This window comes from Staurois parvus, unplaced genomic scaffold, assembly GCF_062004578.1.
Source record: "Staurois parvus isolate SC_StPar_1 unplaced genomic scaffold, SC_StPar_1.0 ptg000422l, whole genome shotgun sequence".
NCBI classification, from domain to species: Eukaryota; Metazoa; Chordata; class Amphibia; order Anura; family Ranidae; genus Staurois; species Staurois parvus.
In genome coordinates this window covers 4,198,253-4,222,533 of record NW_028318218.1, presented here as the reverse complement: position 1 = coordinate 4,222,533, position 24,281 = coordinate 4,198,253, and the positions used below count along the sequence as shown (strand labels likewise).

The following is a 24,281-nucleotide window of genomic DNA, read 5'->3' as shown; positions in this document are numbered from 1 at the left end:
AGATGTCAGGCAAGCCGCATATGAAGTTGTACCGGGACAGCGGCTTGGAAATCATGCTACTTCAAGTGAATGTCACATTTGTGTGAGCCGGGGTTAGTGGTGCACCGAAATGAAAATTCTGGTGCCGAAACCGAAAATTCAGAATGCACTTGGCCGAAAACAGAATATTTTTCAAACTCAATTTTTTTGGAAAAAATTACACTTTAATGATTAAAAAAAAACAATATATACCACAATTTTTTTGTAAAATATGAAAGATGATGTTGCGCCGAGTAAATAGATACCGAACATGTAATGCTGTAAAATTGTGCACGCTCGTGGAATGGCGGCAAACTACAGTACTTAAAAATCTCCATTGGTAACGATTTAAACATTTCTACAGGTTAGCAGTGTAAAGTTGCAGAGGAGGTCTAGTGCTAGAATTATTGCTCTTATGTTCGTGGCGATACCTCACATGTGTGGTTTGAACACCGTTTACATGTGGGTATGCCTACGTATGCGTTCACCACTACACGTGAGCATGGGGGACGGGGGCACGTTAAACTTTTTTTTTTTTTTTTTTTACACTGTACCTTTATAAAAAAATGTAATCACTTTTATTCTTATTACAAGAAATGCATGCATCTCTTGTGATTATTATTATTATACAGTATTTATAAAGCGCCAATAGTTCACTCAGCGCTGTACATTACAAAGGGGGACAGAACATGTGACAGAACAATACCAATACAATGCAAAACATGAGGGGATCGAGGGCCCTGCTCTTTCGAGCTTACAATCTAGAAGGGATGGGATAGTGGTACAGGAGGAGATAGCTGTGGGGGATGGAGTGGTAGGAAGAGTGGAGGAGGTCAGCAAGTTAGCAGGGGGTGAGGTAGGCTTCCCTGAAGAGATGGGTTTTCAGGGTGCGCCTAAAGGAGAGGAGAGTAGGTGATAATCTGATGGGTTGGGGAAGGGAGTTCCAGAGGATGGGTGACACCCTGGAGAAGTCCTGGAGGCGGGCATGGGAGGAGGAGACCAAGGAACTAGAGAGAAGGAGGTCTTGTGAGAAGCGGAGTGTGCGTGCTGGGCGGTACTTGGATATTAGGTCAGTGATGTAGTTCGGGGCAGTATGGTGGACAGCTTTGCACGTCAGTGTTAGGATTTTAAATTTGATCCATTGCGCAATCGGAAGCCAGTGGAGGGATTGGCAGAGGGGGGTGGCGGAAATGGAGCGGTTGGAAAGGTGAATGAGTCTGGCAGCCGTATTCAGGATCGACTGAAGCGGGGATAGCCAGCGGCGAGGCAGGCCAGTGAGGAGGGAGTTGCAGTAGTCGAGTCGTGATATGATGAGGGAGTGGATGAGCTGCTTAGTGGTTTCTGGGGTTAGGAACGTGTGAATTTTGGCGATGTTGCGGAGGTGGAGTCTGCACGAGTTTGTTAAAGATTGGACTTGGGGCTGGAAGGATAGGTTGGAGTCAAGAATGACACCAAGTACTCTGGCCTGCAGAGCGGGTTTGATATTGGCGTTGTTGGATGTGATGTAGAAGTCAATGGGGGGTGGGGTTCGGGCTGGGGGGAAGACAAGGAGCTCGGTTTTGGAGAGATTCAGTTTAAGGAAGTGGAGCGACATCCAATCTGATATGTCGCTCAGTAGGTGTGTGATTTGGGCAGAGACCGAGGGGGTGAGGTGGGGGGTTGAGAGATAGATTTGTGTGTCGTCGGCATAGAGGTGGTAGTTGAAGCCGTGAGAGTGTATGAGTTGGCCAAGGGAGGAGGTGTAGATGGAGAAGAGAAGGGGCCCAAGGACAGAGCCTTGAGGGACCCCAACAGAGAGGGGGAGTGAGGGGGAGGTGGTAGCATTATAGGTAACGCTGAAGGAGCGTTGTGACAGGTAGGATGAGAGCCAGGAGAGAGCAGAATCTCTGAGGCCGAGGGAGTGTAGTATTTTGAGGAGGAGGGGGTGGTCAACTGTGTCGAAGGCCGCAGAGAGGTCAAGGAGTAGGAGCACTGAATAGTGGCCATTAGCTTTGGCGGTTAGAAGGTCGTTGGAGAGTTTGAGTAAGGCGGTTTCGGTGGAGTGTAGGGGGCGGAAGCCAGACTGTAGGGGATCGAGGAGGTTGTTGTTGTTGAGGTGAGAGCATAGGCGGGTGTAGACGAGGCGCTCGAGGAGTTTAGATGTAAGTGGGAGCAGGGAGATGGGTCTGAGGTTGTTCGGGTCATTGGGGTCCAGGGAGGGCTTTTTAAGTATGGGGGTGATGTGTGCATGCTTCAGTGGGGAGGGGAAAGTGCCGGAGGAGAGGGAGAGATTAAAGATGTGGGTGAGGGAGCGTAGGATGGAGGGGGAGGGAGGTCGTAGGAATTGTGAGGGGATAGGGTCGAGGGGGCAGGTGGTGAGGCGGGCATCAGAGAGGATCTTGGAGACTTCCTCGATGGTAGTAAGGTCAAAGGTGTGGAGTGTTGGGGGAGCTTCAGTATGAGGAATGTAGGGTGGGGTGGGAGTGGAGGTCAGAGCAGTGGTGGGGCCGTGGGAGAGGGGTGATGAGGGGGTAGCTGAGTGAGGGGGAACGGGGTTGGAGGGAGTTTGAGCAGTGACGAAGTCCCTGCGGGTAATGTCGAGGGGGAGGGGGGATGAGGGGGTAGCTGTGTGAGAGGGGACGGGTTGAGAGGGGGTGTGAGTTGCGGCAATGTCCTTGCGAATTGTGTCAATCTTGTTTTTGAAGTGATTGGCAATCTCAAGGGCAGTGAGTGAGGTGCTGGGTGGAGGTGGGGGTGGAGAGAGTAGAGAGTTGAAGGTGAAGAAGAGTCGGCGAGGATTGGAGGAGAGGGCCTTGATGAGGGTCAGGAAGTAGGCTTGTTTGGCTGCGTGGAGGGAGGAGGTGTAGGTGCGGAAGGCAGATTTGTAGCAGGTGAAAGCTTGTTGGGATTTTGTTTTGAGCCCTAAGTGGCTCCAGGGCACGACTGCGTCGTTTGAGGGTTTTGGTGTGATCAGTCTGCCAGGGCTGGAGCGGTCGGAGTCTGATGTTGCGTGTGGTTAAAGGCGCTAGTGAGTCAAGGGCTGCTGACAGCGCGTTGTTGTAGGCAGTCATAGCCAAGTCGGGGCAAGACAGGGGGAGGATGCGGTCGTGGAGTTGATCAGCTGCAGAGTGGAGGGGGGCAGGGTTAAGGTTGCGGAGGTTACAGCTGGTAGTAGTGTGACATTTGGAGGGGTAGGCGTTGGAGGACGAGGAGATAGAGAAGGTGATCAGGTTGTGGTCAGAGAGAGGGAAGGGAGTGTTAGTGAGGTTGTGGGGAGCGCAGCGGTTGGAGAAGACAAGATCAAGGATATTACCGTCGGAGTGGGTGGTGGATTGTATGCACTGTGCAAGTGCAAAGGAGGAGGTTAAGTGGAGGAGACGGGCTGTGTCTGGGTTGTCAAGGTTGACAGGGATGTTGAAATCCCCAAGAATGATGGTGGGTAGCTCAGAGGAGAGGAAGAAGGGTAGCCAGGAGGAAAAGTCATCCAGGAAGCGGGGTATGGATCCAGGAGGCCGGTATATCACAGCAATCTTCAGGGGGGTTGGGGAGAATAGTCGGACGCAGTGGGCCTTGAAGGAGGAGAAGGATAGGGAGGGGGGGTTTGGGAGGACTCGGAAGGTGCTCTGCGGTGACAGGAGCAGACCAACCCCACCACCTTTACGACCGTTAGGTCTGGGTGAGTGGGTCCAGGTGAGACCTCCATAGGAGAGTGCAGCAGGGGAGGTAGTCAGTGGGCTGGATCCAGGTTTCTGTGATCGCCAGGAGGTTGAGGGAGCGGGAAACAAAGAGGTCGTGGATGGCGGTAAGCTTGTTGCACACCGATCGGGCATTCAGGAGTGCACATGAAAACGGGGGGGAGATTTTAGGGAGCAGGGGGACAGATACTAGGTTGCGGGGGTTGCGGTAGGACATGGAGGCGGGAGGGTGTTGTGCGGGGTGAGGGAGGTGGTGGAGGGCCAGGATTCGGGGAGATGTCTCCCGCGGCTAGGAGGAGGAGAAGAATGAGAAAGGTGGCATGGGAGCGGGATGTGCAGGAGCGTGAGAAACTCCTAGTGGAGGTGTTCGGGTCAGTGGGAGAGTGGAATAATAGGAGGAGGTGGTGGGTGCCATAGAGGGGCGAAGGAAGCAGTGAGGACACAATATACAAATGTTTAGGAGGAGCAGAGGGATATAGTGAATGGATTTTGGGAATGGAGGAGAGGAAAATGAGAAGGAGTAGAAGAGGCATTTTGGGGGATGATGAGAGCAGTAGTAGGGAGATGATAGCAATGAGGGGGAGATGTGCAAGTTTTGGGGTGGAGCAGAGGGGTAAAGAAATGAGATTTGGGAACAGAGGATAGTAGTATGAAGAGAAGTGTATTATATAAAAGGTACACAGAGTGGGACTCAGGCATGTAAGAGATGTTTCCCAGGGTGTTTGCTTGCAGTCTGTCCAGCATGCAGTAGAGTTTCTTGCTGTTGTGTCTTTCTCCTGCTTTAGTTCAACTGCTGTGTTTAACTGCTTCGCACTCTTTCGAAGCCGCACTCCATCAGAAGCAGCACCCCCATCAGAGACTGTGCCCCCCATCAGAGATCTCCCCCCATGAGCTGATCTAAATTTATAGGGAGATGCTCAAATGAGCATTCAACTCCACCCCAATTAGAAGCTGATAAGGCTCACATGAATAGTGGGGGATGTCTCATAAGAACCAGGCTACAGTCGTAAACTGGGTGCAACTGGAGGTGAGGACTGCTCAACATACACACAAATATAAATACACCATTTGTTCTGAATATAACAGGAGTGAAAGCGATTTTGAGTTAGGAGTGGAGGTAGGAGAGATGCATTTACCCAGGGGGAAAACAGCAGATAGAAATAAGTAGTGACAGGTCCTCTTTATGGAGAGATGTGGGGTCAATAAGACCTTGTTTACAGGGTGATGGCGCCCCAGTCCTCCAACGGCATAGCGATGAGTGGAGGCCACCTTTCCTTCACTTATCTCTATGCCCAGCGCTGGGACCATTCGGTGATTTATCAGGTAAGGCTGAGAACCACCGAGTGGCGGCGGCAGGCAGTCAGTGAGGGGCTTATTTTCGGCATCTGTATTGGTGCTTATTTCCATATCGGACAATGGCCGACAGGTGTGGTTTCGGCCGAAACGTTTCAGCCACCGAAATTTCGATGCATCCCTACCCGGGGCAAAAGGGAATAACAGTTGGGGAAATGTACATGTATTGCAGAGATGTACTACTTTTTTTTAAAGACAAAGTTCTTTTTAGTAAATTATCACATAGATAAGTAATGTCTTGGGTCTGCGCAGGACCCTTTATAAGGTATGTGATTTAACAAGACATGCCATAGCAACGCACCTTTAATAACAATGGAGCAAAGATTTGCCTGACAGCGTGGTATAGGGTATTGATTGGGGAATCCAACATAGATGAAACCAATACATTTTCATGCAGATTGTCCTCCGTGATGACATCTGGTCGTATCTTGAAATATACAAGAACTTTTTCTTTTGTGTCGCTGGAGTCCACCTAATATAACAAAGTAATCATATAAAAACAATCTTATATACTGTATATGCCACATGTATTGTAAAGGTTATTCATACACATAAAATCACGTCCTATTCGGCAGTCTTCTCTACTTTGAACAGTTATTTCCAGGAAATAAGGGTGTCCAAATACCAACTTATAAAATGTATCTAGATTTAAAGAGGAACTTCTTTGTAGTGACTTCCTCCCTTCAGCTCTAACAATGCGCATGCGCAGATGTGCCCAGGAGGCCCGGCAGAGCCCTTTGGTACATCTGCGCAGGTGATTTATCATCATAATACACTGCCTTTGCACATATGCAAAATACCAGTGTGTGCACAGCTGTTTGGAGAAACCCAGCACAAATAACGGTCCTAAATAAAAATAAATAAGTTGATGACTCAATATGAAGATGGGAGGGGAGGGGAGAGGAGGCAGACCAATATGACATTTACACTAAGGTGAAGGTCTACTTTAGGAACAAAAAAATAATGTACTGCAGCACACAAATATAATGTGTTGCAGCACACCAGTCCTTAGATGTGGTGGCTGCAATAGTTTTTAGGCTTTCTCTTTTCTTCATCATCACATCAGACTGTTCTCCTGATTTAGACTACAAACACCTCCCCTTCTCCTATTCATTTTCACAGATACATCCAAGGGTATCATTACAAAAAATTCACAAATAAACATTGTTTTGGGAGTCTATGTTAATTAATAAGACTGGAAATCAGACTTCAGAAATAAATAAAGTCGTTATCATATTTCTCTAGTCCGATTTTTTTTTTTTTTTTTTTTAATTCCCACATTTGCTTTTATACCATTTCTTCCTGCGATAGCCATCATTGGAAAGAAAACATGATCATCAAATACAGTTCTGAGCTCTAATATCTGATAGTACATATGTTCACACTTTTTTTTTTACTGCATGAGAATGTGTTTTACAAAACTGGGAGGAAACCTGTCAAAGGAAAAGTAGTAGTGTGCTTCTCAATTTGTATGCTGGAACCTGCTCAGGGTGTGTGTGTCTGCATTAAACTGTCCTGTATAAAAAGTACTCTGTGTTACTCACCCCTGACCCCTTTACTGTAAATTACTTTCTACTAACCTCTGAAACCTGCTTTAGTTTCTACTAACCTCTGAAATAAGTGTTACCTACTATGGATCTTCAAACTTTAAAGGAGAAGCCCCTTTAAAGGAGAAAGCTCTCTTAGCCACACTTCTACTGTGACCAAAATTCAGCTAACAGTGAGCTAAAGTCCACTGCTGTCAAACCTCCGGACTCCGCACTGCAGCAGAAGACCTCCGGACTCCACACTGCACCTGGAACACTTCCGCGCTGCTGCCGGAAGACCTCCGGACTCCGCGCTGCTGCCGGAAGACCTCCGGACTCCGCGCTGCTGCCGGAAGACCTCCGGACTCCGCGCTGCTGCCGGAAGACCTCCGGACTCTGCACTACTTACTCCTGAGCTCTGAACTTTGTTACCTATAATTGGTCCCAGAGTTCTAAGGGATCATCTCCTAAAGGATTCCACATGCGATATGAAGGTCACATGACTCAATTTGCAGAAATATATAATTGTATTCTATTTTGTATGCTATGCCTATGTATTGTACACTGCATTCATTGTGCACATGGCACTAATGTTTTGATTATGTCTACATTCTTTGAAGTCATGATTAGAAAATAGCCTGCCTATGTAACACCCTTTGTTACCATAACAGTTCCCTACTGCAGTAGTTATTATTCATTTGGAATCACTATGAGGATAGGAGTTGCCTACCTATAAAATTTCAGTATTAAAGTTAGCGGTGCACTAAAATGAAAATTCTTGGACCGAAACCAAAAATTCAGGATGCAAATTTTTTTATATATAATAGTATTATATTTGGCTTTTTAATTAATATCATGAATTTAGATGAATATGAATTTATTTTCAGCATCTTTCAGTCAATAGGCTGCTTTCATGCTGAGCAGTTTTGCAGCAATTTTGCATTAAAAAAAAAAAGGCACAAAAAAGCTCTAGAAAAAAGCAAGCTTTTACATTCAATGTATGTCTTCATTCTGGTCCATTGTGCTTCCCTTGCGGTGTTGAAAATTCTGCTGACCGCATTTTTGGTGCATATTTGGTGAATCTGAAAAAAAAAAAAAAAAAAAACACACCTCCCCATTGAGGCCTGGTTCACACTATGCGATGTTTTAGGGCTTTTTGCAGAAACGCACTACAGTCCATTTAACATGGTTTCCTATGGGACACGTTCACATCTATTGTTTTTTGGGCTGCTGCGGGGTCAGGGACTTTTTTTTAGATACAAACCGTTACTTCTTTGGTTCAAAAGACTTCAATGGAGACACTGCAGAAAACGTATGTTGTGTGCTTTTGCAGCATTTGTGATACATTTTGCATTTTTATCTGCCTGGCAACAACTTGGCCAAAAAAAAAAAAAAACCACATTTTAAAAAAAACGCGTAAAAAATGTGCGTGCAAAACAAACTGCAAAACGGACAAAACGCAAACTGCATTGGTGTGAACCAGGCCTGTAATGCATTGAAAAGGCACAAAATCGCACACGTGTTGCAATTTGCTGCTTTTTTTTAGTAAAATGACCTATAAAAACCAGACCCTAAATGTGGCAAAATCACGGCAAAATCATGGGTAAATTCATAGCAAAACACAGCGTGTTTTTGCCAACCATTATCGCCACCTTTTTTCCTATCGCCAAAATGTCAATAACACTATTTTCAGCTGATACATTTCCCCCCCTCCCCCCCAATCCTTATCGGAGACCCCTCCGATCCAAAGACAATCTCAACAGCCTCTGTTGTCTGGGGACTCTTGCTCCTCATTGGTCGAGACAGCAGGGGGAACCCATTGGCCAGCCAGTGAGCCAATGAGGAGAGAGCGGGGGGGGGGGGATCAAGCCGCAGCTCTATGTGTCTTATGGACGCATAGAGCATGCAGCGGTGCCCCCATGGTGAGTGGCTTTCCCTGGGGGCGCTGCTTGAGGGGGAGGAGCCAGAAGTACCGGCAGGGACCCGAAGAGGATCGGAGATACAGGTAAGTAAAAAAATAAAATAAATAACATGTCTAGAAACAAAGCTTTAGTGTCACTTTAATGTCCAAAACAGACGGTGAGCCAGTCATGAGGGGATTTACAGGTGATCCTGACAATCCAAAATGAGGAGCCTGAAACGATCTGGGAATTTCTGATAATCAGCCGGCTTACATTTGAGGTATCAGACTTCCTTGATCGGTAAGGACCCCTTAATCGGAGTGTATTGATTGGTGGATAGATGTTATCTTGTCATTGTCTACTGTCCATTGCAGTGTTATAGATAAGAAAAGGGAGAATAATGCTTAACAGGTTATATGAAGCACACATCTGCTATAATAGATCCAGAGGCAAGAGGGTATGGCACATGTACAGAAAATACTGGCGAGTCATTATGGGCATTAAATTAACTAAGGTAGTGAAAGGTAAGAGGGTACCCTCAGAAAATGCCCAGCGCAAGTGGAGCAATAGAGAAAATATGAGCCAAAAGTGCGGTTCTGCCTATACTGAGCCCCTAGATAAAACGGTTAAAGTGGACAGAGATCCACAATGGGCAACAGAGTTACCCACTCCACAGGAACTAAGAATCAGGCAGAATAAACAGCTAGAGGAACAGCTGTCTATTTGAGAAGGATTGATGAAGGGTGGCAGACAATGTAACATTAGACATAAGGGGAAATTTTGAAGATAAATTGTGGAATGAATTTAGAGTAAGGCACCACAACTAGTAAATTCTAAAACATGAGAAAAAGCTAAAACAGAGAGAGGAGAGTCAAATTGTATAGAAATAACAATTTATGGTCCTGGCCCAACCAGAATACTTCATATTGGTCTCAAAAGGAAGACTGGATGAGCACTATGGCTTCGCATCTGATCACAGAAACTGAAATAAATTGAGTACGGGATTACAGTACATGGGATTAAGGGATATTAGAGAACAAAATAAAGTAAGTAGAATTTAGGGAGATAAAACTAACTTGAGCAGGGAAATTTTGAAGAGAGTTAAAAGAAAGTGAGAGCATGATATGCATGTGTTGTGTAAAAATGGGAAAAATGTAAGCAATTTTAGAGAGATAATCATGTATGTGTGTAAATGGTTGTGCTGGGACTTTTAGTCCTACATCCATTGTGTGTTCTGTAGCTCTGCGTAGATTTCCCCCCTCCCTTTTCTTTCCCATGAGAAGAAGGTGTTGGGATGAGATGTATGATATGACTACTGGTAAAAAAAAAATAAATAAACAGAAGCAGTTACACTTACAGTAATGCCTTTTCCAGGAGTCTTTCAGTACAGCACCTTTCAGACTTCCTCCCCACTTGAGGAATCACCTCCACACCCAGATTAAAAGTGCAGCCTCCCCACACCAACCTCAGCTTATGACTTAGCACCTCCGGTTACCTGTGGAGACAATACAAGACACAAAAAAAAATACCGTACTGCAAACGATAAAAAGGGTGGGTAACTGGAGCTGTCCTGAAAGACTCCTGGAAAAGGCGTTACCAAAAGTGTAACTTTGCTTTTTCCCCTCCCCGTCTTTCAGGACAGCACCTTTGAAAGGATATGCGAGAACTCACCCCTAGAGCGGGACCACCGCTTGCAGAGCCTTGTGTCCGAAGGTCTGCTCCTCTACCGAGAACAGGTCAAGTCTATAATGCTTACCGAAGGTGTTGTAATTGGACCAGGTAGCTGCCCTACAAATCTGTCCTGGGGTTGCACCAGCTCAGCGTACGTGACCGCCATGGCCCGGGTGGAGTATCCCACAATGCCCTCTGGGACTTCTAGACCTTCAGCTATATATGCCTGTCTAATTGCCAGTCTCAGCCACTTAGCTAAGATATATTAAAATACACAGCACAAAACCCCGTGTAATTTCCCAGAAAAGTAATCCACCTCCACCCTTGAAGGCTAAACAAGTAGAAATGATCAAACTTTCCTCTTTTTCTAAAAATAAAAAATCACAATCAAATATAAAACAAACAAATGTCCAGAAAAAATGAACCCCACAGGTGTAAACAATTGTCCAACACAGTCTTTTTTTCTTCTTCCAACAACAAGTCTCTTTCTCAATACCCGCAAATCCTGATGGCAATATACCTCAAAAAACAGGCATCCATCTTGGATCCAAGATGGATGCCAGCACATGGAGTAACATAACCTCTGGGAAAATGCTTTCTGCTTGATAAAAACAGAACTCACATCTGGAAGTGCCTTTAAGTGTATGAAGGGCGGTATTTAAGGAGTCGATGCGCAGACGTCCTTTCCCTTCTGAAAAAGTCATAGGAAGTGACGAAACGCACCAGAGACACGTGACGTCAGACGCATCAACGCTGACCGGAAGTGCGATCGCGGCCATCTTGGAAGTGGGAACATGTGGCCAGTGTTCCCTAACTTGCCTATACTTGTATCCCTATGAGGAGGAGCTGCTTCATCCAAATTTTAAATGTAAGTTGCTAAAATAAAGGATGTTATCTTTGGATTCACTTTTGTAATGGCTGATTCTCTTATGAGGAAAATGGAAGAAAAACCCTAAGACTGGATGGGACCCCAATGACAAGAAGTCAACCCAGATTTGTGTTATGCCCTGTCATTTTATTTATAGGGTAATTATCCATCAGTACACGAGTTGGAGAGTGTTGGTTTGGGTTTAAAGGTGTTCACTGATGAATATAGAGTGCGGTGATACACTCCTGCATTGTTATATTTGGTTTTTTTCACAGTCTGTGTAATAGACACGTTGGGTGAGTGTTTTCACTTGTAGATATATTTTTGGTACACAAAGGAATATTTGCATGTGTGTAGATATTGCACATTGAGTGGCACGTGTGTATTTATTATTTGTAAGGTATGACACTATGTTGAGTTTTTGTTTTTTGAGGTATATTGCCATCAGGATTTGCGGATATTGAGAAAGAGACTTGTTGTTGGAAGAAGAAAAAAAGACTGTGTTGGACAATTGTTTACACCTGTGGGGTTCATTTTTTCTGGACATTTGTTTGTTTTATATTTGATTGTGATTTTTTATTTTTAGAAAAAGAGGAAAGTTTGATAATTTCCACTTAGCTAAGAGGCGCCTAGAAGCTTTACAACCCTTTCTTGCTCCTGAAAATGATACAAAAAGGGAATCTGACTTTCTGATCTCTTTAGTCCTATCAAATAAAGAAGAACACATCTTATAACATCCAACGTGTGAAATTTTCTTTCTTGGTCACACGAGGGGTTAGAACAAATGACGGTAAAGTAATCTCTTGGCCTTGATTAAATCTCAAGGCTATCTTGGGTAAGAAGGCCGGGTCCGTCCTAAACATTACCCTATCTCCAAAAATCTGGAGGAAGGGGGCACTAATTGATAGGGCTTCCAACTCACTTGCTCTCCTCGCTGTAGTAACCACTACCAGGAATACTGTCTTGAGGGTCAGGATTTTGAGGAAACCTGAATCCAGAGGTTCAAACGTGGGGCCTGTCAGAGCATTGAGCACTGTCATCAGGTTCAACTTCGGAAAGGGCCTTTCTCTTACTGGCTTTTGTCTTGTCAAGGACTTAAAGAATCTCGCCACAAGCTCATCCCTGGCTAGGGAAGACTCAAGGAATATGCTAAGAGCCAAGACTTGGCCTTTTAGCGTACTCAGCGCTAGTCCCTTGTCGGCCCCTGCCTGCACAAATTCCAGGACTGAAATTAAGCTTTTACTTCCGAGGAAGTCTGGCCACACCATCTGTTAAAGAGCTTCCAGACCTCAAGGTAGATTGAACGGGTCTCTTCTTTTTTACTATTTAGGAGGGTGGATACTACCCTAGCAGAAAACCCTTTGCTTCTCAGCAGCTGTTCCTCAGAAACCAGGCCAATAGGTTCCATCTGTCTACCTGGGGACAAAGGACCAGACACTGTGAAAGCAGGTCCTTTCTGCATGGCAATATCCAAGGAAGGTAAACAGCCCGGACCCCAGGGTCGAAAACCAAGCATGCCTGGGCCAGTGCGGGGCTATCAGGATCAGGGAAGTGCACTCGGACCTGAATTTCCTAAGAACTGCTGGCAATAAAGAGACTGGGGGGAGGCATAGCACAGGGGAAAGTCCCACCGCTGCACTAGTGCATCCACCACCAATGCCCGTCCCAACGGTTTAGGAAGAAGAAAACCAGGACTTTGGCATTCTGGCCTGACACGAAAAGGTCTATGGACGGAGACCCCCACTCCCCTATGAAGGCTTGATAAATCTCCCAACTGAGCACCCATTCCGATTTCCTCAGCTGCCTTCTGCTGAGAATGTCTGCCTTTAGGTGAACGGTGGATAGGGACGCTACATTGGTCTCAGCCGAGGTGAGCAGTTCCAAGGCTAGGGACCACAGTTTTGCTTTGAGTTCCTCCCAATCTGTTGACATACGCCACAACGGAGGAGTTGTCCGAGAGCACCCGCACATGTCCCCGCTGCTGATCCCAGAAGGAAACAAGGGCAACAAGACCCACACAGCACCTTCGTCCAGGAGTCTTTGAGGGTCACCCTGCATGAGAGGCACTTCTTTTTAGCCCTGTAGTGTGGCTTGGGTTTCTCCCTGGCTTTCACCTGAAAACAGAGCACACAGAAAACGGGGCTCCCATTACACCATAGACAAGGCTGGACTCCCCCTCCCTTCCTTACGGCCTCTGGCAGGGAATGGGAATCTTCTAAGCTGAGACCCCCTCCCACCCCCTCCCCTTGTCCCTCCAACGACCAGGAGAGCTGAGGACACCCCCTGGAGCTAGGGTCCAATCAGATAGGGGAAAAAAGCTCCACTGAGCAACCTACCTGAGACTGGCTGGTGCCATCATCTGGTCCCGATGCCTCTGCTCCGGACATGGCCCAAGGTGGTGGTCCACCCTGAGGTCCTGCGTAGCCCGCCTCTGCAGGATGCAGCCCTCTGCACCAGTAGCACTCCAGTCCACTTTTCAAAGGACGCAGCTGGAAGCTGCATCCTGGGAGGAAGTCCGGTCCCTCGACCAGAAGTGACATCATCCGGCCTGGCTAGAAGATCCATTTGCCGGCACACCATGGAGCAGCGGTACTTCTCCCTAGGTTCCCCTTGACGAAGAAAAGTGGATGCACGGCTCCCCGATCTCCCCACAGTGGGGGCCGGGCCAGAGAAACGCAGGTAACGGACACCCCCCATGCCAAGGGGGCCCGGTCCCTCCTTCCACAACCCGGGGGGAGGGCACACAGACAGACAACACCCGGTCCAACACCCTCCTCCCCATCTCCCAGACACAGCGCGACCCTCTGGCCGCCCTGGAAGGGCTTCGGAGAACGTGTCTTCCCACCGGAGGAAACACCATTACTGAGGTTGGTGTGGGGAGGCCGCCCTTTTAATCTGGGTGGAGGTGTTTCCTCAAGTGAGGAGGAGCCGAAGTCTCAAGGGTGCTGTCCTAAAAGACGGGGAGAGGAAAAAGTAATGACATTATGTGCCTGCTTAATCTGATGAACAATGTGATCACAATTATTTTTAATCTGTTTTCCAAATATGTTAAAATGAAGGATAAATTGAAAAGTGCATATAGTATAAATTAACACAAATTAAATATATTTTAATAGTGGAAACGGTGCATTAAAAAAGGGAAATGAGATAAAGCATCCTCCATTAAGGAGATGTATCTGTGTAATTGAAATTAGGGTGTAATACTGAGATTATCACTTAAGTATTAATTTCTGATATGTTAATTTTATTAATGATATTGTAACGGGGTTCGCTCTGCAGCGGGTGTGTGTGACCCCCTGGATGGGTGCACAACACAAAAACACAGGCACAGCACAACAACAGTGGAGGTGAAAAACAAAGGTGGTGCAGTTTATTTACAATATTTACAGGAAAACGTCAAACAAAAAAGAAATATCACATCAAATCCTGGCCAACGTGGCTACTTACTGTACAAATGGCTTCCCTAGCTATCCACTAGGTACAGCCTGATGCTATACCTAGTCCCTGCTAGTTGGAGGCTAGCCACACAGGCTTTTGTCTCCCTGCACTCAGATAGTATGTTGCTCCCCAGTCAGTTCAGGCACAGATCTGGCTCCAGGATGGAGCAAGTCCCTAAGCAGGCTGGGAAGTTTTAGAACGTCCTTAATGAGCCCAGTACCTTCAGCTGGGCTCATTACCTCAGTGCTGCAGGACTCAGCACTTTCCCCTAGTGCAGGGGTCTGCAACCTTTAAGACATAAAGAGCCACTTGGATCCGTTTCCGAAGGGAAAAAAAAGACTGGGAGCCGCAAAACCATTGCAACATTTATAACAAATCCGACACTGCATATATTGCAAAAAGCACTCTGGTCATGAAGGGGGTTTAAGGGCCCAGTAAGCAAAGGGTTAATCGGGGCCACAGTGTATCTTCATAATCACAATCATAGCCTTAGGTCAGTGGTGGGCAACCTTTTTTTTCAACTGAGCCAAATCTCGCCAAAACCACGATTGAAATTTATTTTGACAGCCACATTTTTAAAACTGAAAATACATCCCCCATATAGTAATTCATCCCCCATAGTAATTCATCCCCCATATAGTAATTCATCCCCCATATAGTAATTCATCCCCCATATAGTAATTCATCCCCCATAGTAATTCATCCCCCATATAGTAATTCATCCCCCATATAGTAATTCATCCCCCATATAGTAATTCTTCCCCCATAGTAATTCATCCCCCATATAGTAATTCATCCCCCATATAGTAATTCTTCCCCCATATAGTAATTCATCCCCCATAGTAATTCATCCCCCATATAGTAATTCATCCCCCATATAGTAATTCATCCCCCATATAGTAATTCATCCCCCATAGTAATTCATCCCCCACATAGTAATTCATCCCCCATAGTAATTCATCCCCCATATAGTAATTCATCCCCCATATAGTAATTCATCCCCCATAGTAATTCATCCCCCATATAGTAATTCATCCCCCATATAGTAATTCTTCCCCCATAGTAATTCATCCCCCATATAGTAATTCTTCCCCCATAGTAATTCATCCCCCATATAGTAATTCTTCCCCCATAGTAATTCATCCCCCACATAGTAATTCATCCCCCACATAGTAATTCATCCCCCACACAGTAATTCATCCCCCACACAGTAATTCATCCCCCACATAGTAATTCATCCCCCATATTGTCTCAATTCACTTACCTTTGCTCCGCGCGTTCCTCTCGCTGTGTTCCCGCGCCGTTCTGGTCTTCAGGGCGGACTGAGAGAGGAGTTCGTCACTCTGCCCCGCCTACATCCTGGCTGCCCCACCTACATCCTGACAGCCAATGTTCCACGCTCCGCGGGCCGAATTTTTGAGGAGGAAGGGGAGCGGGCGCCCGGCACACAGAAGAGCCGCATGTGGCTCGCGATCTGCGGCTTGCCGACCACCTGGTGGGCAGTGTGCTCCGGAGCCGCAGCAAAGATGAAAAAGAGCCGCATGCGGCTCCGGAGCCGCGGGTTGCCGACACCCGCCCTAGTGGAACAAATCCACATAGAGTCTATACCTTGGACAACTGTATCGTCCATCCAGGACGCAACCAGGTGATTTCACCTGCCTAGTGTCACAATATAGATATATTTTAATGGGTTTAGACAACCTTTGGTTAGAAATGTAATATATGGGTAGTAGGAAAATTTGTACATGTGTAATATGGGGTTACTTTAGATTAACATGGTGGTTATATTGCAGTTGCCTTAATACTTCATAGAGCCTAAAAGGCCGGGATACATGAGAACGTTTTCCATAAAACTTAAATCTAAAAGGTCTAATAATTTGATGTACAGTTCATGACGTGAGAGTAATAAATAAAATTACAGACCCAGCTCACCAAGTCCAAACACCCTGTTAGGACAGATGCGACTTGCAGCAGGCTCTTTTATAGTTTTTTGATCTGGCTGATGATTTTTCTATTCTTTCATATAAAGATTGTTGGTACTTATTGTTTTTATTTAATTTTTATTCTTGAATCCAAAGCAGAATGTGTGGATTGTGAAATGATGTGTCCCTTTTCCATGTAAGTGCAGTGCTAAGCTCAAGAAAACCTTAGATTAATGGACATCTCAATGAATATGCATGAATGCACGGTATCGTTATCATATATTACGTTGTGACTTTGGAAAAATATGTATGATGGAAACTAAGGATTTGTATTATCCAGCTAAAACTAACAATAGAGCAAGCAAAGAAAAATTATAATATTGCCAGGAAAAGGTTGTCTTTTTAGAACATGAAACTGGAGTTCTTACGCAAAGAGAATGATAGGAAAAAACAAGCCATTGAGATGTATTCCATGCAAGCTGGATCCTGTAACGACAACTGGCTATGGTGTCCGTTTATGACACAGAGAATAGCTGCGATTCAGAGGATCGCAGCTATTCTCTGGTCATTCACAGTTTATGACACTCAGGTGATCAGCGGAGAAAATGTTCAGCCCTTCATTGGAGATCTGTGTTCTCCCTCCAGATTCTCCAGCCCAGAGCTGGAGAATCAGAGGGACCGCAAACTAAGCAGCGATAATTTATCTCTGCTTAGTAAACTGATCTTTTACTGTAATCTCGCGAGATTATAGTAAAATCAGCCGTTTTCCACCGTTTGTAGACCGTTCTCCAGCGTTTGTAGACCGTTCTCCCTTCGTTCGGAGAACTGCTTCATAAAAGGCATTCACAGGAGAACTGTGTTCTCCGAGAATGCTGGAGAAATGAGCAGCGATCATTTATCGCTGGTTCATAAACGGACACCTACATCAGAGCAGTAGCTGCATGCAAGGTGCTACTGGACAAAGTCACTGACATTATTTTGGTCAATTATTCAACTTTAATGGTCCCACATTCTGTGCAGGAATTATTTCAAATTATTTGTCAAATTCTAGGCTCATAAAATATCAATTTGTATTGTTATTTATGTACAAAATCTAACAATGAAAAAGGCATACCATTGAACCAAGCCACCTTATTGCCTGTGTTGGAGGAGGCTGGAGACAAAGAAAAACCACGTGTGTTAAATTGTTGACACAGGAATCAGCTGCTTGTGAGCCCCGTAAGACTCACTCCTTGAAGACCCAGATATCTAATTTTTTTATGGATTTGATCCTGGTTTTATACCGAGCATGGCAAGACCCATACTGAATATGCAGCTATCACCCAGAAGGACACTCTATATTCACAGTCATGGTCCTTCTTCTCCAGCTCAAAAAGCAGAACTCTATGCTTTAGCAAAGCCTTGGAGCTATCAAAAGAGTATACAGTACATTTACACAGATAGTAGAGATTTAGAGAGCTTTTGGGCTGGTGCATGATTTTGGTTCCATTTGAAGGGCTAGATGTTTTTTTTTTTACTTCGGCAGATAGAGGTTATGCCTACCTTCATTTTATAAAGTGCTGCGCAAACTGTTGGCACTATATAAATCCTGTATAATAATAATAATAATAGTGTGTTTTCTCCCCAAATTTCAGATTCTAAACAGTTTGGAAGGATCTTGTAAGTAAACTAAAGCCAGATGACTTGTGGATTGTTAAGAGACATATATATATATATATATATATATACACACACACACATACATACACAAACATATACATACATACACTGTATATATATATATATATATATATATATATATATATATATATGGAAATGTTTGGAGACTCAATAGAGCATCTGTTTCATGCACAATTTACAAAACTTGAAGAAAAAAAAGTCACCTGGATCTACACCAGACACTGCAAGGATGACTACATGAAATTATCTCTGTGTTTCATTTGGTTTCCTCTTGGAATCACAGTCTGGGGTACTATTTTATTCAAATATTCAAATACTTTAATAAATATATAAGTAAGGGATATATGTATATTTAATGTGATTTGAAAAGTAGTTCAGTCATATTGTCTTATATATCTTCCATTTTATGTAGAATTGTCCGTGTTTACCTATGCTGCTAAGTCAGCATGTCCACAATTCAGCTACAAGACCATTCTGGCCGCAGAATCTGAGTGTACAGCCAATCACTCTGCAAATATTTTTTTATCAATCATTTGTTCTATTTAAGTTTTAGTTACAATAAAAGGTCATTTTGTAATAATATAGCTGCTCTCAGCTATTAGATTCTCCCCAGTGGAGTTTGCCTCCTAGACCAGGACTAGTTTCGCCTAAATGTAAGGAAGTTCCAGGTTAAAGGTGATAGTAGGTGTGGTCTTTGATCAAAATGTAAAATACTGTAAATTCTGTATAACATTGCATTGCTGTGCCTATGTATTGAACACTGAACTCATTGTGCACAGGGCACTAATAATGTTTTCATTATACATTTGCATTTTTTCAAATCCTGATTAGAAATTAGCCTATGTAACACCCCTTGTCACCATAAAAGTACAATTGTAATATTAATGCGATACCTACGTAATCATGTGTTTAAAAAACTTTCATATGCACCGAATAAACAGGACAGTGATTTGGAAAGATGCTGAGTGTATCTTTTTGTGTCAGTTTCCTACTGGAGGAGTTATTTATTTGGAACCATAAGCAACATGAGGATAGGAGTTCCCTATAAAATTTCAGTATTAATGCCCAGAACAAGGTTAATATTGTACATTTGTTAAAAATGTGCAGTAATTACTTAAAAAAACAAAAGAGAGATCATTAAAGTCAATAAAAAAAAAACACAGAATTTGGTGCAGGTGTGCACAGTAACCAATCAGCTTTTCACTTAAGTTTTGACAAAAAACCTGGAAGCCGATTGGTGTCTATGCAAAACTGCACTAGATTTTGCACTCTCCAGGTTTAGTAAATCAACCCCAAAGTATCAGTATGAAAATGTTCTACCCTGAGCTCTGGGTGAAAATAAATTGTAACATCACCAGAGGGAGATCGTTCTCTGAATGAAAGAACTCTAGAATGTTTTCAAAGTTTCACAATATTTCTGTGTGCATTATTTACAGAACTATCTTCCACTGGTGCATGTAAAAAAATGTAATGTTTGCTAAATATCGCAAAACAAATATTTAACACATTTGTAAAATAATGCATGTTTTTTAGCGAATCGACTAATTGTGAGATAAGTATCACATGAGTTATTTTATCTCAAAAATTCATGTGGTATCTATCTCTCTCATTGCCCTTGCGATCTGCAGCGCGGCAGTGCAAACTTAACGGCACCCCAAATGCAGGTATCAGACGCAGTGCGTTTGCCTAGACTGGATCATTTGGCACAAAACGACAAGCAATCTGATTGCAGTGTGGTTTCAAAATTGGTGCATGCATGACTATGGTGCAATCTCAGCCCCTTCAAAATGAATGGGCTCAAATCGCACTGCACTGAATCACATGTAAATTGCACAGGAATGTAGTCCATAATGTGAAGCTTAGTGAACTGACCCTTTTGTTACAAACAAATCCCTGACATCTATGTTACATACTAGTGAAGTCTGAACTATTTAGTTAAACCTTACTTTTTAATGGGATCTTGTTAGGCTCTCCTAAAAAACAAAAAAAAACAAACAACACATTGCACCTTGGTGATGAGAACCCTTTTCTCCAGGGTTGTCTACCCCTGCCTTAGTAAAAATGTTCTACTACTAACATAAAATACAGTGCTGACTTTATTTCTCTTGGCTAGAAAAGTGGCTTCAGTGAGTCCTGTGGGGATGTTCTTAACCGTGAAAGTCTTAAAGTGGTCCTTCACTGGGAAAAATGTATTTTATTTCCTTAAACCCTACCCCAAAATCAGCAAGAATCCCCCACCCCCTCCTTTTTTTTTTTTTTTTTTTTTAACAGTTCAGCCTGCTCCACCCTCCATTTTCACCCTGGAAAGAATGATGTGCTGTGCTCTCAATGCCCCATGAGATATGCACCTCACATATCCCATGAGGCATTAGCTTCCATTCATTGAAGGAAGAGGAGGGTGGGCCTAGTGGTATGTCAACGGAAGAGACAGCCATCTCCCAATAACATCACAGAAGAAGCTGGCGCTGTAGTACCCAGATGGTGGATCGTAATAGGACAACACTGGACCCGTTGGGTGGGCGAGTATGTGATTTTTGGACAACACTGCATTAGTTAATAGAGGATTTAAAAATATGCCTCTGGAGGTCATATGTACAAAAACTTCAATTGCTGGCATTCATATGAACTTGACCATCAATGTTAACCACTTCCCGACCGGCCGTTGCATATAAACGGCCGGACGGTGGCAGCGCAGGGTCGGGTGGTCGTTTATAAACGGCCTCCCCGCACCCTGCTTGTGCGCACTCCCTCGGAGCGCGCAGCACCGCGATCCGGTGCCCGCTGTGTCCTCCGGACACAGTGAAACACCGATCGTCGGACGGGACCTCTGTACGAGGTCACGATCATGTGATCACTGATTGGCCAATCAGTGATCACATGCAAAGTAGTAAGCAAGATGTCACTTGTGACATCATTGCTTACTACGTGTGAAATCTGTGAATGATCACAGAGGTCACATGGTACAAGGCTATTCACAACAGCCTTGTACCATGTGACAAGCTGTGACCAATCACAGCTCACTCAGTACTTCTCAATGAGTGCAAGAATGCACACAGAGAGAAAGAGAAATGATTGCTTTTACACCCATATAGGATGTAAAAGCAATCAGTGTAAAAAAAAAAAAAAAAATCTTCATCACCCCCCACAAGTAGTACAGTGTCACCATGGTGACACTGTACTGCTAAGGTGACAGTATTTAATAAAAAAAAAAAAAAATAATATAAAAAAATAAAAAATGTAAAAAAAATGTTTAAAAATTATAATTTTTGGTTATAAACTAATTTGGATTTTTTTTTTTACTAAAAAGATAATGGAATAAATTGTGGCAAAGATTTATGACGAAATATTAATTAATATTAATTTTAAAAAAACACTTTTTTAAAAAAAGTTTTGGACTTTTTCATTTACATAGCAAAAAAAATAAAAATCCCAGCGGTGAATAAATACCACCAAAATAAAGCTTTATCTGTCTCAAAAAAATGGTAAAAAATTCATTTGGGTACAGTGTTGCATGACCGCGCAATTGTCATTCAAAGTGTGATAGCGCTGAAAGCTGAAAATTGCCCTGGTCAGGAAGGGGGTAAAAGTGTCCGGTCTGGAAGTGGTTAACATCGTAGCCCATTCATACATCTGCGTGTGCTTGAAAAGTCCCCAATTCTGTTTAAGGATGTAGTTTGTATTGTGTAAGTTATTAAATGGCATAATAAGAATGGAAACAGTTAATTTGAGAACAGGTTTTAATATGTCACTTAACTGTGATACTATTAGATGGAATTAAAGATCGCCTAAAATCTTTAGTATTTTCTAATAAACCCCATAACTGCCATTTTCATATAAAATGAAGTCCTGATAGATCACTTCAGGCTGGCCCCTTCTACAGGTATTTAAAATAAGTACAGGTATAGCTATGTAAAACATTAAAAATAAGTGCCTATATTGTTTAGAAGAAGTGACAGGACAAACTCTGCTGCCAGGAAGACACAAATAACTTATGCTTACAAGGATAGGATCTTATCTTATCTTTCTGATATCCTCTCCTTTCTCTCTCATCAGTAGCCAGTGAACTTCAGCACCATAAAGCTTCTTTCAGCCTTCCTCTCTAACTAAGCCAAGTCATACAATCATTGCTGGAAATGTGCATAATTTAATTACAGAAAGTGACATATACAGTAGTTTTTGAGACAAAGAAGAGATGGAAAGTTCTTATTGTGACTTGGAGTGACTGCTGTAGGCTTCAACAAAATGGCAGCCACCAGCAAGAAGAAACAGGAGCAATGCTGGAGGCAATTACAGCACACATTAATTTTGGTAGCATCCTTCACTTCCCCTAGTAAAAGCACCACCTAGTGTACACCAAGCACATAGCTAGGCACACAGTTATCCCTTTGATCACAATAGATGTTTAACCCCTTCCCAGCCAGTGTCATTTGTACAGTGCCAGTGAATATTTTTAGCACCGATCATTGTATTAGTGTCACTGGTTCCCACAAAGTGACAGTTAGTGTAAAAATGTCTGCCACAGTATCGCAGTCCCCTTATAAGTTGCTGATCGCCGCCATTACTAGTATAAAAAAATTAATTAAAAAATTCCAGTATATGTCCCATAGTTTGTAGACAATATATAACGTTTGTGCAAACTAACCATTATACACCTATTGGGATTTTTTGTTTACCAAAAATATGTAGCAGAATACATTTTGGCCTAAATTTATGAAGAAATTAGATTTTTAAACATTTTTTACTGGATATGTTTTATAGCAGAAAAAAAATATTGGGGTTTTTGTACAGCGTTGCATGAGCGCACAATTATCAGTTAAAGTAATGCAGCTTCCTATCGCAAAAAATGGTCAGGAAGGTGGGGTAAATTGGAGATTAAGTGGTTAATAAACTGACCTGTGAGATCTGTGCCAAAAACGCAAGCAGAGAACAAACAATTAGTCAATATTGCTAGGTTCCCTGCAGCAAACCTTTGCCCATTACTAACTTTCTATACCTTGCTCCACACTGTCTCTCTATGTGGTGGCAGTCATACTGGTAGAGGAGAGCTTTGCTTCCTCATAACAGAGCTGTTTCTTGATGACTAGTGATCTGATGATTGGTGGGGGATTATTTAAAAAGCAATAAGAAAGGTTCAGAATTCACAGGTCCACAGAATAAATAAAAGCAGAAGCAAAGAAATCCTTGCATTGCAGGTCTTCAGATGCAGCTTTATCCCCAGCAAGGAGAACAGTGAGCAGCAAAGTAGTGACATCACCAAGTCTGATGAGACTAACAGTCGGGGGAGAAGTGTCTTAGATTATACCAGACTGCAGATATATAGCTAGCAGTGCGCCAGACCTGAACTGAAATATTTTGTATGAATTTAAGGCAAACGGGTGGGGTTTTCAGGGTACTGCTAAGGCACAAGTCGCTTTTCTGGATTAACATGTCAAATGTTCATTGTAGGAGCGCACATTTTTCTGTGGACAGAATTTGTCGATGTACTTGTACCACATTTTTTTGTGGCACAGGTACATCAATGATATTTTCATGATTTGCAGTGAGTCACGGACGGGTCTGGATGTGTTTATGAATTACATTCATTGTAATGAACTCAACTTGAAGTTTACGATGACCTGTAACCAAAAGTCATCTTTCTTGATATTCAGATGGAAATAAGCTCTGATGGCCATCTGACATCCAGTCTGTACCAAAAACCCGCTGCAGCAAATACTATTTTGCATGCTGTCACGCACATCCTAAACCTTTGAAAGAGAGTATACCTTACAGTCAGTACTTAAGTGATATTATACACACACTGCTTAATTTATATTACACCTATTTCTGTATGTGGATGATGGCACTGTAATTATTGAAAAAAAAAGTATTTTTTTTCTAATTCTAATGCAGCTGTCACATGACCCAGACTGCAGGGAAATATAAGCAGGAGGAGCTTCTAGTTCTCAGCTGCTGGTCACATGTTCAAAATACAAAAAAAAAAAAAAAATAGCCTTTGAGATACAGAGTAAAAATAAATGGTTTTAAATTGTCATACAAATATAGATCTTTGAAATCAAAGCTTTTTTATTTTGTGGAAATAACATGGTGTGGGCAGATTTCTGCTAATCACAGGCTGTGTCACACCCCTCCAGCCTGAGTATTAGAATAAGAGGGAGGTGGTTCCTCTATTAATCTACATGCTCATCTACATGCTCATGACAACACATGGGGCCCCCGGGCAATAGGGGATC

At 43.4% G+C, this 24,281-nt stretch overlaps 1 protein-coding gene across 3 annotated transcripts in view; it reads right to left on the bottom strand.

Moving 5' to 3' along the window:
• DYNC2H1 (dynein cytoplasmic 2 heavy chain 1) overlaps positions 1 to 24,281 on the bottom strand; it is a 597,118-nt gene that overhangs the window by 563,904 nt on the left and 8,933 nt on the right. For all 3 annotated transcript variants that reach the window (XM_089687276.1, XM_089687277.1, XM_089687278.1), the window contains exon 2: positions 5,347 to 5,517. In XM_089687276.1, the coding sequence (XP_089543402.1) occupies positions 5,347 to 5,517 (171 nt within the window). The remainder of the gene's footprint in view (positions 1 to 5,346; positions 5,518 to 24,281) is intronic.